At 33.9% G+C, this 14189-nt stretch overlaps 1 protein-coding gene across 6 annotated transcripts in view; it reads right to left on the reverse strand.

Moving 5' to 3' along the window:
* RNGTT (RNA guanylyltransferase and 5'-phosphatase) overlaps positions 1–14189 on the reverse strand; it is a 386087-nt gene that overhangs the window by 292436 nt on the left and 79462 nt on the right. For all 6 annotated transcript variants that reach the window (XR_011974408.1, XM_072642803.1, XM_072642804.1 and 3 more), the window contains exon 9: positions 2641–2776. Coding sequence is in view for 5 of the 6 variants with exons in the window: in XM_072642803.1 (XP_072498904.1) it covers positions 2641–2776 (136 nt within the window). In the remaining variant the exon portion in view is untranslated. The remainder of the gene's footprint in view (positions 1–2640; positions 2777–14189) is intronic.

The following is a 14189-nucleotide window of genomic DNA, read 5'->3' on the forward strand; positions in this document are numbered from 1 at the left end:
ACCTTTCCCCTTTGCTCTGATGAGAGCCACATACTCCATTTTTCAAAGCAAGAAACCATTTCCTTTCTGGTTTTTAGGAAGGGAGTAGAACAGTCACAGTACCGAGGTACCTCCACCTCCCTTTTGTCCACCCCATTTTCTTTTGTCCCCACCCTCCAAGCACCAAATTATGTTCCTTATAAACTGCCTGCTGCTACTGCTGTCCATAATCCAGAAAATTCATAAACCCACTTAAAATGAATATGATTCCCTCTCTCAAATAATTTGGGGTTTGAATGACTACAAGTTGTTCTTGGTAGGTCCTCCTCCATCCTCTTTTCCTCTGAATGTGCCCTTCTTATTAAATGAAAAGGACTGAGGAATCTGAAGAAGAGGAATTCATAGAGTGCAAGGACTGGAACCCAAAGAACAACCAAACAAGGAAATAATATTTTGGTTAATAGTCCTACTTAAGGGTTCTTATTCCCCCCCATCACACACACTCTTTCAGCCTAAATTTCCATAGTGATCTACTGAAAAACCACATCAGTAGGAGAACAGAAATGGTTCAGGAAGAGACAGTGAGACTGATGACCTTGAGCAATTCTGCCTCACCCAAATCCAATTTATGGGCAAGTCATGATATTACCCATGATGTCATTGGTCCTCTGAAAACATGGGATGAACAACACAAAGACTCCATTGAAAACATGGGGGTTGGGTAGCAGCAACTCCACGCTTCAAATATCATTTGCCCCAAGTCTACCACCCAAACCACTGCAATTAGCATCTTATTTCTTTATACTTGGCAATCCAATTAAAAAACACCTCTGTCCTTCATTTCCAAATGCTCACTGATATTCAGGTAGACCCCCTGAGTTCTAGCCTTTCCAAGAAAAAACATACAAGGATTGGATTTGAATATGCAACTCACATTGGCCAATTATGTCTTTATATTCCCAATGCCTAGTACAGGTTCTAGCTCAGAAAAAATATTTGTTAATTGACTGATATGTCTTAGCAACTCTGACAAAAACATGATTTGTTCATATTTGGGATGGGAATTGGAGGAACAGTTTGAAATTAATAACTGAAATTAATTTTTAATTATCAGTAAATGTCAATTACTCCCTCTTTTCACAACTCTTAATAAAGCAGATAATCAACTTGTGGCATTTATTTCAAAATAGGATGGTTGAGTAATCTTGAATTCAAACTAATTTATACCAGAACTACTTCATATGTCCAACAATGGAACTATTTCTTTATTAAGCTATACAATTTATAGTTCATTTAAAACCATATTTCTAGCACACATCTGTCTTGTTTATCTACTACAATTGCTGACAATAAATCTAATAAATAAAATTTAGTTTGGCAACTATTCAGCAAATTTCCAAAACCATTCCTTAGTAATAATTAGCAATATATCAAAAATGAGGTAACAGTAACTTTTATTTTATGTGTAAAGTTATGCATATATATGTATATATATACATTCCAGATAATGGAAAATATTGGGGAAATGTTCATCCAGACATATTGCTAAAGGGAACTGCATCATAATTACAAACTATCTGAACTTTTCATTCTCATACACAAGAACTTATTGAAGAGGTACAATAAATTCCATGACCTCACATTACTTTTAATTCACCATACCTTGACTATTCTGAACTACTTTTAAATTATGAAAAAGAATTTATAGTCCAGAACAGCTTTACTTTAACCTTACTGTAATTTAGTTCAAACATTAATTTTATACTGTATAATTTTCTCTTTAAGGTTAAAGGGGGGAGCTAATTTTTATTCTATGAATAAAATTTTCTTTATCAGTAGACTTAGCTGTTTAAATGTAGTTCCCCCAAGCAGGCAAGATTAAGTGTAATTTCAAAACTACAGATTTTTAAGTCACAGTTAATTATCATTTCTTAGTAGTTTTGGGAAACTAAGAAAATATCCTGTGATAATGTTATATCTAACTTTCTAACTCACTGTTCCAAAAAAAAATGCACTAATGCAAGGGGTCAAACTCAAGAGTACAGTCTGAACTAGATTAAAATGTAATTGGGAAATATTTAACAAGAGAAATAAAAATACAACATATACAATGTTAATTTGTAGTTTTCTAAATCAATACATGACCTGCAGGGATCCATTTCTATTTGAATTGAACTCCACTGCACCAGTATGCCCATTTTCCCACAAAATCTCAAACACCTTTATCATTTTTGCCAGTTTCCTGAGTATAAAGTGAAACTTCAATACTGCTTTGATTAGCATTCCCCTTGTTAGTGATAATGAAGCCTTCAGTCTCCTTTCATATGGTTAAGAATTTGCAATTCTTTTGGTAACTGTTTGTTCATATATTTTAACCACTTATCTACTGGGGAATAGCTAATGTGTGTGTCTCTGCGTATATACTGTTTGCATAGCTCAGTCTAATTCAATAACTATATCGTCAAATATTAAGTCAATAGGTCCCTCTTAAACAACCATCACTAATGCTCAAGGTATGTGTACCATAGAAATGGTTTTAGTAAATCTTGAGTTTCTCTGCAATTTATCTTCTTAATTATTACACATTATTATCAATACTACTATTAAACAGAAATTAAGAAAAATAGCAGTATTGCAAAAGAAATATTAAGTGTGACTTACCCCATCCAAAAGTGTGTTTGACAAATGAATCCGAAGGTCTTTACGGAACGGGAATTCCAAATTTGACACATGAAAGACCGAATTGTCTCTATCTATCATAAAAACTTCATTTGTGCCATCAATCAACATCATATACCTGAAAATGTAGTACAAATTATTTGAGAAGTGTTATAATACTCTTAAAAAAAACATTCTACAAGATATTATTATTAATGACAATCTATTATAACATATCTGGAATCATAACAACCAAAATTGCAAAGATATTCTTTGTTTGCAGTTCTAAAATAAATGTTTGGTAATAAATATAGTTAGAATTAAAAGGAAAAAATATATTTAAAAAATCTTTGGAACAAAATCCTTTGATAAAAATCCACTATCCAATATTTTTAAGGAATCTGTATAAATACAGAAGGACAAGTGCCATTAATCTATAGACAACTGGTCAAAGGAGTTTGACAGACAGACAGGCAGGCAGGCAGGTAGACCGACAGATATGGCACAGACATAAATATAAAAACACACACACACACACACACACACACACACACACACATGCCCGCGCACGCGCGCAAATTTCAAAGGGAAAAAAAGTTAACCATCTGAAAAAAATGTCCCAAATCATTAATTAGAGAAATGCACATTTAAACAACTTTTTTGTACCTATAAGCCTGATAAAAGAAAATCAAAAAAACAAAAATAAAAAAGGAAAATGACAATCATCAAAGTGGCTGGGGAAGGACGGAGATTAATATAATGTTGGGGAGCTGCAAGTTAATGGAATCATTCTGAAAAAAAAATTTTTTTGGAATTATACCCAAAAAGTCTTTCAGATGTGTACATTCTTTGACCCAGAAATACTATTACTAAGTATATGCCTACAAAGATAGCAAATAAAGTGGAAAAGAACCCATAAATATAAAATATTTATAGTAACATTTCTGGTGCAAAGGATTGAAAATAAAGTGGACACATAACAATTTGGGAAGAAGTGAACAAATTATGGTACATGAATATAATGGAATATCATTGCATTACAGAAAAATAATGAAACAGATTCAGAGAAATCTGAGAACTTATATATTTAACTAATGCAAGTGAAGTAAACAGATCTAGGAAAAAGAATTATTTATGAGACTATAACATTGTAGAGGAAAATAAGTTTGAAAGACTGAAGAACTCTAATCTATGCAAGAACCAACCACAACTCCAGAAAACTGATGATGAATCATGCTTGGCATCCTTTGGCAGAGTAAGATCATCTAGAGGTGCTGAATGAGACATACATTTTGAGAAGTATCTTGATCATGCCAGCTATTAGGTGGATTTATTTTGTTTGAGTATACTCATGTTATAAGTAGCAGCTTTAATTTTTTGTTTGAGAATGAGAGTTATGAGAATGATTTTTAAAAAGAGGGAAAAGAGAGAGGCAGAGCCAAGATGGTAGAGGAAAGGCAGGGACTTGCCTGAGTTCTCCCCTGAAACCTTCCAAAAACCTAAAACAAATTCTAGAGCAGCAAAACCCACAAACAGATGAAGTGAAACAAATTCCCAATCCAAGACAACTTGGAAAGGTGGGAGAAAAGTTCTATTGCACCAGGGTAAGAGAGGAATGCAGTCCAGTGCAGGGAGGGTCAGCCCAGACCAGGCTCCAGGAAACCAAGAGCAGGGTAGGAATATGAGCAAACAAAGAAAAAAAAGATAAAAACTCTGATGAAATAAAGTTACTATGGTGACAAGGAAGATCAAAACACACACTTTGAAGAAAATAACGAAGTCAAATCTCCTATATCCAAAGCCTCCAAGAAAAATATGAATTGATCACAGGCCATGAAAAAGCTCAAAAAGGATTTTAAAAATCAAGTAAGAGAGGGAGAGTAACCATTGAGAAGAGAAATGAGAGTGATGCAAGAAAATCATGAAAAATGAGTCAACAGGAGATACACACACACACACACAAATACTAAAGAAAATAACATCTTAAAAAACAGACTAGGCCAAATGGTAAAAGAGGTCAAAAAAACCAATGAGGAAAAGGACATCGTAAAAAGCAGAATTGGCCAAATGGAAAAGAAAGTTCAAAGGCTCACTGAAGAAAATTAATTCCTTAAAAATTAGAATGGAGAGAGTAGAAGCTAATCATTTTATGAGAAATAAAGGAACAAACAAAAAAAAATCAAAAGAATGAAAAAATGGAAGACAATGTAATCTCACTGGAAAAAACCACTGACCTGGAAAATAGATCCAGAAGAGATAATTTTAAAATTACTGAACTACCTGAAATCCATGATAACAAAAAAGGAGCCCAGAAATCATCTTCCAAGAAATTATCAAAGAAAACTGTCCCAATATTCTAGAGCCAGAGGGTAAAATAGAATTGAAAGAATCCACTAATCACCTCCTGAAAGAGATACCAAAATAAAAACTGCCTGGAATATTACAGGCAAATTCCAGAGTTCCCTGGTCAAGGAAAAAATACTGTAAGCAGCCAAAAAGAAACAACTCAAGTATGGTGATACCATAGTCATGATAACACAAGATTTAGCAGCTTCTACATTAAAAGATCCAAGGGCTTAGAATATATTCCACAGGGCAAAGGAGCTAGGATTATAACCAAGAATCATCTACTCAGTAAGACTGAGTAAAATTCTTCCAGGTAAAAAAAAAAATTGACATTCAATGAGACAAAGAACTTTCAAGTATTCTCTTTTTATTAACTTAATTGTTTTCAGTTTCCTATAATCATTTCCATAAGTCTTAGATTGTCTCTCCCTTCTTTCCCTGCCTCCCCGAGATGGCATGCAATCTTATATGGGTTCTACACATACATTCTTATTAAACACCTTATCACTTTAGTCATGTTGCATAGAAGAGTTAAAATGAATGGGAGAAACCACAAGAAAAATCCAAACAAAACAAAACATAACACAAGAGAAAATATTCTGCTTCATTCTATGTTCCAATTCCATAGTTTTTTCTCTGGATGTGGGTGGCATTTTGCCTCAAGAGTTCTTTGGGGATGTTTTAGGTCTTTACATTGCTGTGAGGCGCTAAGTCTACCAGAAAAATTCCTTGTGAACTATGGTTGTTACTGTGTACAATGATTTCCTGGTTCTGCTCCTTTCACTCAGCATTAGTTCATATAAGTCCTTCCAGGTGCAAGTATTCGTGGTGAAAAAACCAGAGCTTAATAGAAAATCTGACTTTCAAATACAAGGCTCAAGAGAAGCATAAAAAGGTAAAGAAACAAACATACATTCCTATACGGGAAGATGATATTTGTAACTCATAAGACCTTTCTCATTAGTAGGGCAGTTAGGAGTATAATATAGACAGAGTATGAATGTAGGGAATATATATATATAGACAGAGAATATAGATGTGAGTTGAATATGAAGAGATGATATCTTAAAAAAATAAAATTAAGGATGAGAAAAGAATGTACTGGGAGAAAGAAAAGGAGAGGTAGAATTGGGCAAATTATCTCACATAAAAGCAAGAAAAAGCTTTTACAGTGGAGGGGAAGAAGGGAGAGGTAAGAGGGAGTGAGTGAACTTTACTCTCATCAAAACTGGAAGGAATAATAAACCCACTCAAATGAGAATAGAAGTCTGTCTTACCCTACAGGAAGATAGGAAGGTAAAAGAATGAGAAGGGAGGAAGTAACAGAAGGGAGAGCAGGTTGGGGAAGGGGTAGTCAGAAGCAAAACACTTTTGAGAAGAGGCAGGGTCAAAGGAGAGGGAGAACAGAATAAATGGGGGGAAATAGATGGAGGAAAATAGTGAGCAATAATGAAAATATGAAAAAATTCTGAAGCAAATTTCTCTGATAAAGGCCTCATTTCTCAAACATACAGAAGTGAATCAAATTTATAAAAATAAGAGCCATTCCCCAATTGATAAATGATCAAAAGATATGATCAGTTTTCAGATGAAGCATCAAAGTTATCTATAACCATTATGAAAAAAATACTCTAACTCACTATTGATTGGAGAAATGCAAATTGAAATAATTCTGAGATACCTACATCCTCATACCTATTAGACTGGCTAATAGGACAGAAAAGGTAAAATGGCAAATGCTGGAGGAGCTATGGGGAAAATGAGACATTAATGCACTGTCAGTGGAGTTGTGAACTGATTCAACCATTTTGTAGAGCAACTTGGAACTATCCTCAAAGGGCTAAGAAACCATGCATACCCTTTGACTTAGCAATACCACTAATCAATAGAAAATCTGACTTTCAAATACAAGGCTCAAGAGAAGCATAAAAAGGTAAACAAACATACATTCCTATATGGGAAGATGATATTCGTATCTTACAAGACATTTTTTAAAAAATGAAAAGGATAAACAGATCTATGAGTACAAATATATTTATAGCAGCTCTTTTCTGCTGCCAAAGAATTAGAAATTGAGAGGATGCCCATCATGGGAATGGCTGAACAAGTAGTGATATGTGATTAGGACTGCATACTATTATACTATAAGAAATGGTGAGACCTAATGCTCTCAGAAAAACTTGGAAAGACTTGGATGAGCTGATGCAAAGTAAAATGTACTATGTACAAAGTAGCAGCAATATTTTAAGATGATCAGCTGTGAATGAGTTATTCTCAGCAATACAACAATCCAAGACAACTCTGATAGACTTATGAAAAATGCTATCCATCCCCAGAGAAAGAACTGATAGTATCTGAATACAGATTGAAGCATACTTTTTTAAACTTTTATTTTTCTTGAGATTTTTTTTTTATATGTTTTCTTTCACAACATGACTGCTGTGGATGTGTTTTGCATGACCACACATGCATAACCAAATTGCTTGCCTTCTCAAAGAGAGAGAGAGAGTAGGAAGGGAGAGAATTTGAACTCTAAAAGTGAATGTTAAAATCTGTTTTTACATGTATCTAGAGAAAGGGTTTTTTGAATAATTTTTTTTAAAAAAGAGAGAAAAGTACATCAAAAACACAAAAGAAAGCAGCAGGAAATTCAGAAAGGAACACTGACAAATGGTGTTAAAGTGAAGTTTTAAACTTGTTAAAGTGAAGTGTTTAAAAAAACAAGTTGTAGGTAATAACATATTGGTTGCTTTATATATAATCCCTTTTTCTGTTCGTAGTAAGTAAAATATTTGTGATTGTTGTTGCTTGTCATATTTTTAATTAGTAATAAAGAAAACTTAAAAATAAAAGTTGTTTAGGTTAAACCATCAGATTTAACAAGACTGAATTTTTAACATGAGCATGTTAAAGTATGACATAAAACTGTGAACCTACAAATGATATTTTCTCTATGGAAAACATGGGAAAGAGTGTAACTTTCAAACACAGTCTTTCTTTAACATTGTCTAGAAAGGATTTTTTGTAATGAGTTCTGAGATTTTCATTATTTTGTAAACATCAAAATCCTTCTATAGCGTGTTACTAATTCAGACTTTATTAAACTTACAACAATAAGTCTTTTTATGTCACAGCTAAAAACTAATGCTGAAGAGTAAAACCAACACTCCTAAACACAAAATAGATGTTATTTAGCAATAACCAAGTGTTTTTTTAAAGATCTACAAGCTTAGATACAAAGAATTATCAACTACAACTTTGTAAGGCATTAAATGATGTGCTATTTTTAAAATTCGTGTATACTTGCTACAACAGATGAGATGACAAAGTCACTTTAAAAACATAGAGTCAAGAAGAACATATTATTTAGGAATTATCATTAGTAGAAACAGTCAGGAGTTTCCATGAAACAAAAGGCACCTTGACATTTTAAAATATCATATTTCCCCTTTACTATCTCTATGGATAGTGTTCTAATTTAAGTTCTGCAACCAAAGTGCAGAGACCAAAGAGTGAAGAAAGAGAATTGAAAACAGAGAGATCTTCTGTCCTTATGGACAGCTAGAGCCATGAACTCCAAAATCTCCATTTAAGAGGGAGCCTGGCTTCATTTCTTACCTGGCTGCAGTACTCTGGAACATCTCTGACTTCTCTACCATGCTACAGGAAGCTCTTTACTGGGAAAACCTCATTAACTTTAGTCTTGGTCCTCTGCTTCATGTCCTTCTGATTGAAGGGTGGAGCCATGAACACCAAAAGCCCCATTTAAGTAAGGAGCCCAGTTCAGATTCTCATTATTTCTAACCTGGCTATACTACTCTGGACACCTCTGACTTCACCATGCTCCTGTCCATCTGGTACTTCAACTTCCTTGATCTTTTCTGTGTTGCTTTGTAAGCAACTTGAGGAAAGGGATTGTCTTTTCTTTTTTTTTTAAGGGGAGGCAGTACTGGGGGTAGGGGGAAGAAGGATTTGTGTCCTCACCACTTAGCATGGAGCCTGGCAAACAGCAGGCATTAAATATTAATAAATGTTTATTAATTACTGACTATTCCAGGCTCCTGTGTTGAGATATTCTTATAAGAAAATCAGAAGTGACCTTATACCTTTAGCCTCAGCAACCCAAGAAGATGCAATTGGAAAGGAATTTGTTCACTTAGAAGTAAGTCACATGGTCAAAAAATCCTATTACATTAAAAATTGATATTCTGTTAAGTATTTGTAACCTATAGTATATTCTGAAGTATATATATATACCAAAGCTTATTTACATTGCTCCAGTATATTATAATTCCAAATTGTCTCAAGTTATTCCACTGAAAATTTAGAAAATCATTCTGTGCTCATTTTATATATATATATATATATATATATATATATATATATGACATTAATAAAGCTATTGCTTGACTGGAAGAAAAACAAAGAAATAAGAAAAAAATTCCTATCTATCCCTAAAAGCCCAAATTAAATGCAATATCCTCACTGACATCTGATCTTCCATGACAGACAGCCCTCAAATAGCACATTGGTTTGCAATGTTGTACATTACAGATAACTGTGATTGTGTTTTATTCTACCTAGTGAATTCCATGAGAGTAAGAACAGGGACTACATCCTGTCTACACACTACACTTGCACAGGCCCTGAACTGAATTCAGTGCACTACACAGAAATAAATGTATGTGTTACATGAAATAATTCTCCATTTAATGTTCATTCCACAACAGCACTTTCCTAGCCAAACTATACTAAAATTTCTACCCTGGACTACCCCCTTTTTCTACTAGCAAAGACTCAACATCCTTAGACCAAGGATCTATACAGGAAGAAGCAAGAAGCAGGGAAGAGAAAGGGAAATCACTATGGGATTTTTTTTCTGAGTTTGTTTATAGGGCTTTTAAGAAGTAAGGTGCTTTGGTAATAAACATTTAGCAGACTGGTGTAAAAACTTGCTTTGGACCACGAGAGCGTCTTGGTCTTTCAACTTGGAAACATTACACTATCCCAATTTAGTTTACTTCCTTGCATTTAATGGCATCTCTCTCTTCCAATGACTGTTAGGGGTCAAAAATCAGGTACTAAATAACAAAAACTGGCAAATGTGTTAATATCTGCACAAAATCTAATTCGTTGCTCATTCCATTGTTCCTCTACTTTTGTTATGGTGAAAACATGGATCACAATTATTGGTACAGAAAATGTGGCAAAAGCATAAATAAAGAGGTTCATGAGACAACTGAGCCTCTGTGAACAACTGAACAACTGTGTCTCCTTACAACATAAATTATGTCAACATTTACTGATCTGTTCTGCTATCAGTACAAGAATACAGCCAGGATACATCACTTTCTAAGCAACAATAAATTTTGTCACTCTTAGTTTCTATGATATTTAGCAGCACCACATGGAGAAAACACAAATGGCACATGACTTCACTGTAGCTACACTCAAGTCCTTCATTTTCATGAGGGCTGCATATACTATCAAATAAATTTGAGTTCTACAAATCGCTTTTTACCTTTATACAGTTTTATACTTCTACCAAATGTAAAAGATGTAATATACTGACAGTAAGGTACAACATTAAAACTAAACTTTCATTAAATAGTATGCCTTCAGAAAATAATTTTAAACCTGCTTCAAAAAATAGCATAGTGTTTGTAGTTGATTTTTCATGAAAATAACAAAATCATAATACATCATTAAACTGACATAATAAAACCTCATCAGGCAATTTGGTAATTGAGAGTACACATTCCAAAAGAAATATAAAAACAGAAAGTTTCTTAAACACACACAAGATGTAAATGAATGTTTTTTTCCTCAAAAAATTTCTACTAATTATACAAACTAAAACACAAAGTGCTTACAAAATGAAGACTAATAAAATCATAACTTGGCTTATGCTTACAAATTTTGTTAGTTCTAATCATTCTCCAAACAAGTATCAATATCATCAGTGAAAATTAACAATAAACAGTGACAGAAATACTTGAAATAAAATTATGCAAGAAGCCTCACTATGGCATTTACTACTTAGAAGAATTCAATATAAAGAGAATTCCTCGTGGACCCTACCTAAGGAAGTTTCACAAATGTAATTGTAAAGTGCTCTACTTATGTTTTATTGCACCTAATAGACCCTATGAACTTTTCTGCAATAGTATATTTTCATTGACACATTAATAGGCATGACACAACAATTTATTAACAATGACACAACACTTTACCAACTAATAGAAAATAAGCCTTACAGACAAAAAAAAAATCAGAACTCTTAACATTTAAGATAAATTTACTCATTCAATCAAATTTTCCTCAAATGAGTCTACAATACTGTTTTAGTGCTCATGCATGAGAAAGGCAATGGAAAAATAAAAGATGAAGGGAAAATAAATGAATTATAAAAAATCACTTCCAATCTTCCTGACTTGAACTTCCAAGAGGCAAGATGGCAGGGTAAACTGTAAGTACTGTCACCTCCCCTTGTTGACCTTGAAAAACCCAGAGAATACTGCTTCAGGAAAAATCCTGGAATAGCAGGATCAGTCAAAGGAGTGAACAGTCTCTCAGCTCGGGAGGCTAGGGAGATCGTCAAGGAGAGTCTCCCTTGCTGTAGATGAAGGGGACCAGTGCAAGACCAGAGCTGTCCCAGACAGTTCCACCCCAGCAAACCAGGAGAAGATCCTGTACCCCAGGGAGGTGGAGTTCAAAAGGGTGTGAAAGGACTATAATGGGAGAACAGATCAGGAAGAGGCAGAAAAAAGATAAATTACGTCACAGAAAGAGGCACAAAAACATATAGTAGAGGGAAAGAGGGGATGGAGATGAGCATTGTTTGAAATTTAATCTCATCTGTCTTGGTTCAAGAAGGGAACAACATACTCAGTTAAGTATAGAAATCTAACTTACCCTATAGGCAGTTGGAGGGGAAAGGGGAAAGAAAAGGGCAGAGGGGGGTTAAAAGGGAGTGAAGATGCAGTGTTGTTGCTGTTGTAAGGGAAAAGGGGAAGAAAAGGGAGGTGGGCTATGGAAGGGAGGAAGACAGAGAGAGGCTGTGGTCAAAAATAAAACTCTATTGTGCAGGGGAAGGGAGAACGGAGAAATAAAGTCATAAACAGAGGGAAATGGGATGAAGGGAAAAACACAGATAGTAATCATAACTGTGAGTGTGAATGGAATGAACTCTCCCACAAAATGGAGACAGGTAGCAGAATGGATTAAAAATTCTAATGCAACAACATGTTGTTTACAAGAAACACATTTAAAAAAAGGAGGACACACCCAGAGTAAAGGTAAAAGGTTTGAGCAGAAAATATTATGCTTCAGCTGATATAAAAAAAGCAGGGGTAGCAATCCTAATTTCAGACAAAGCAAAAGCAAAAATAGCTATAATCAAAAGAGATAAGGAAGGAAACCATATCCTGCTAAAAGGCACCACAAACAACGAAGCAATATCATTACTAAACATCTATGCTAAAAGTGGTCAAGTATCTAAATTCTTAGAGAAGAAGTTAAGAGAATGGCAGGAAGAAAGAGACAGCAAAACTATACTAGGAGAGAACTTAAACCTGTCCCTCTCTGAACTTGATAAATCTAACCCCAAAATAAACAAGAAGTTAAAGAGGTAAACAGAACTCTGAATAAGGTAGATATAATGGATGTCTGGAGAAAACTGAGTGGGAATAGAAAGGAATAGACCTTTTTCTCAGTGGCACATAGCACATATACAAAAAGTGGCCATGTACTGGGGCATAATCACAATCCAGTGCAGAAAGGCAGAGATAGTTAATGCATCTTTTTCAGATCATAATGCAATAAAAATTATACATAATAAAGGGCCATGGAAAGATAGACCAAAAATTAACTGGAAATTAAATTATCTAATCCTAAAGAATGAGTGGGTTAAGCAACAAATCACAGAAACAATCAACAACTTCATTAAAGAGAATGACAATAATGAGACAACCTATCAAAACTAATGGGATTCTGCAAAGGCAGTTATTAGGGGAAGCTTTACATCATTGAATGCCTATATGAATAAAATGAAGAAAGAGGAGATCAATGAATTGGGCATGCAACTGAAAAAGCTAAAAAATAACAAACTGAACATCCCCAAGTAAATACCAAATTACAAATATTGAAAACTAAAGATTAATAAAATTGAAATTAATTAAACTACTGAACTAATAAATAAAACTAAGAGTTGATTTTATGAAAAAAACAATAAAACTGATAAATCTTCGATCAATTTGATTTTAAAAAAAAGAAAGAAGAAAACCAAATTACCAAGAACAAAAATGAAAGGGGTGAGGAGGAAATTAAAACAATAATTAAAATAATTAGAAATTATTGCCCAACTGTATGCCAATAAATTCGACAATCTAAATGAGATGGATGATTAGTTTAAAAAATATAAATTGCCAGATTAACAGAAGAGGAAGTTGAATACTTAAATAATCCCATCTCAGAAAAAGAAATTGAACAAACCATCAATGAACTCCCTAGGGAAAAAATCTCCAGGGCCAGAGGGATTTACAAGTGAATTCTATCAAACGTTTAAAGGACAATTAATTCCAATACTCTATAGACTATTTGGGAAGAGTGGTGAAGGAGTCCTACCAAATTCTTTTTAGGATACAAATATGGTGCTGATACATAAACCAGGAAGAGCCAAAAGAGAGAAGGAAAATTACAGACCAATTTCCCCAATGAATATAGATGCAAAAACTGCAAATAAGATATCAGGAAAAGGATTACAGCAACTTATCATGAGAATAATATATTATGATCAAGTAGGATTTATACCAGGAATGTAGGGCTGGCTCAATGTTAGGAAAACTATCAGCATTATTGATCCTATCAACAACAAAAGTTAACAGAAGACACATGATTATCTCAACAGATGCAGAAAAATCTTTTGACAAAATACAACATCCATTCCTATCAAAAACACAGGAGAGCACAGAAACAAATGAAGCCTTCCTTAAAATAATAAGTGGTATCTACCTAAAACCATCAGCAAGCATTATACGTAATGGTGACAAGCTAGATGCATTTCCAATAAGATCAGGAGGGACACAAGGATGTCCATTATCACCACTGTTATTCAATATGGTACTAGAAATGTTAGCTTAGTAATAAGAGAAGAAAAAGAAATTGAAGGAATTAGAAGAGGCAAAGCAGAATCTAAGTTATCACTC

This window comes from Notamacropus eugenii, chromosome 2 (genome assembly GCF_028372415.1).
Source record: "Notamacropus eugenii isolate mMacEug1 chromosome 2, mMacEug1.pri_v2, whole genome shotgun sequence".
NCBI lineage: Eukaryota > Metazoa > Chordata > Mammalia > Diprotodontia > Macropodidae > Notamacropus > Notamacropus eugenii.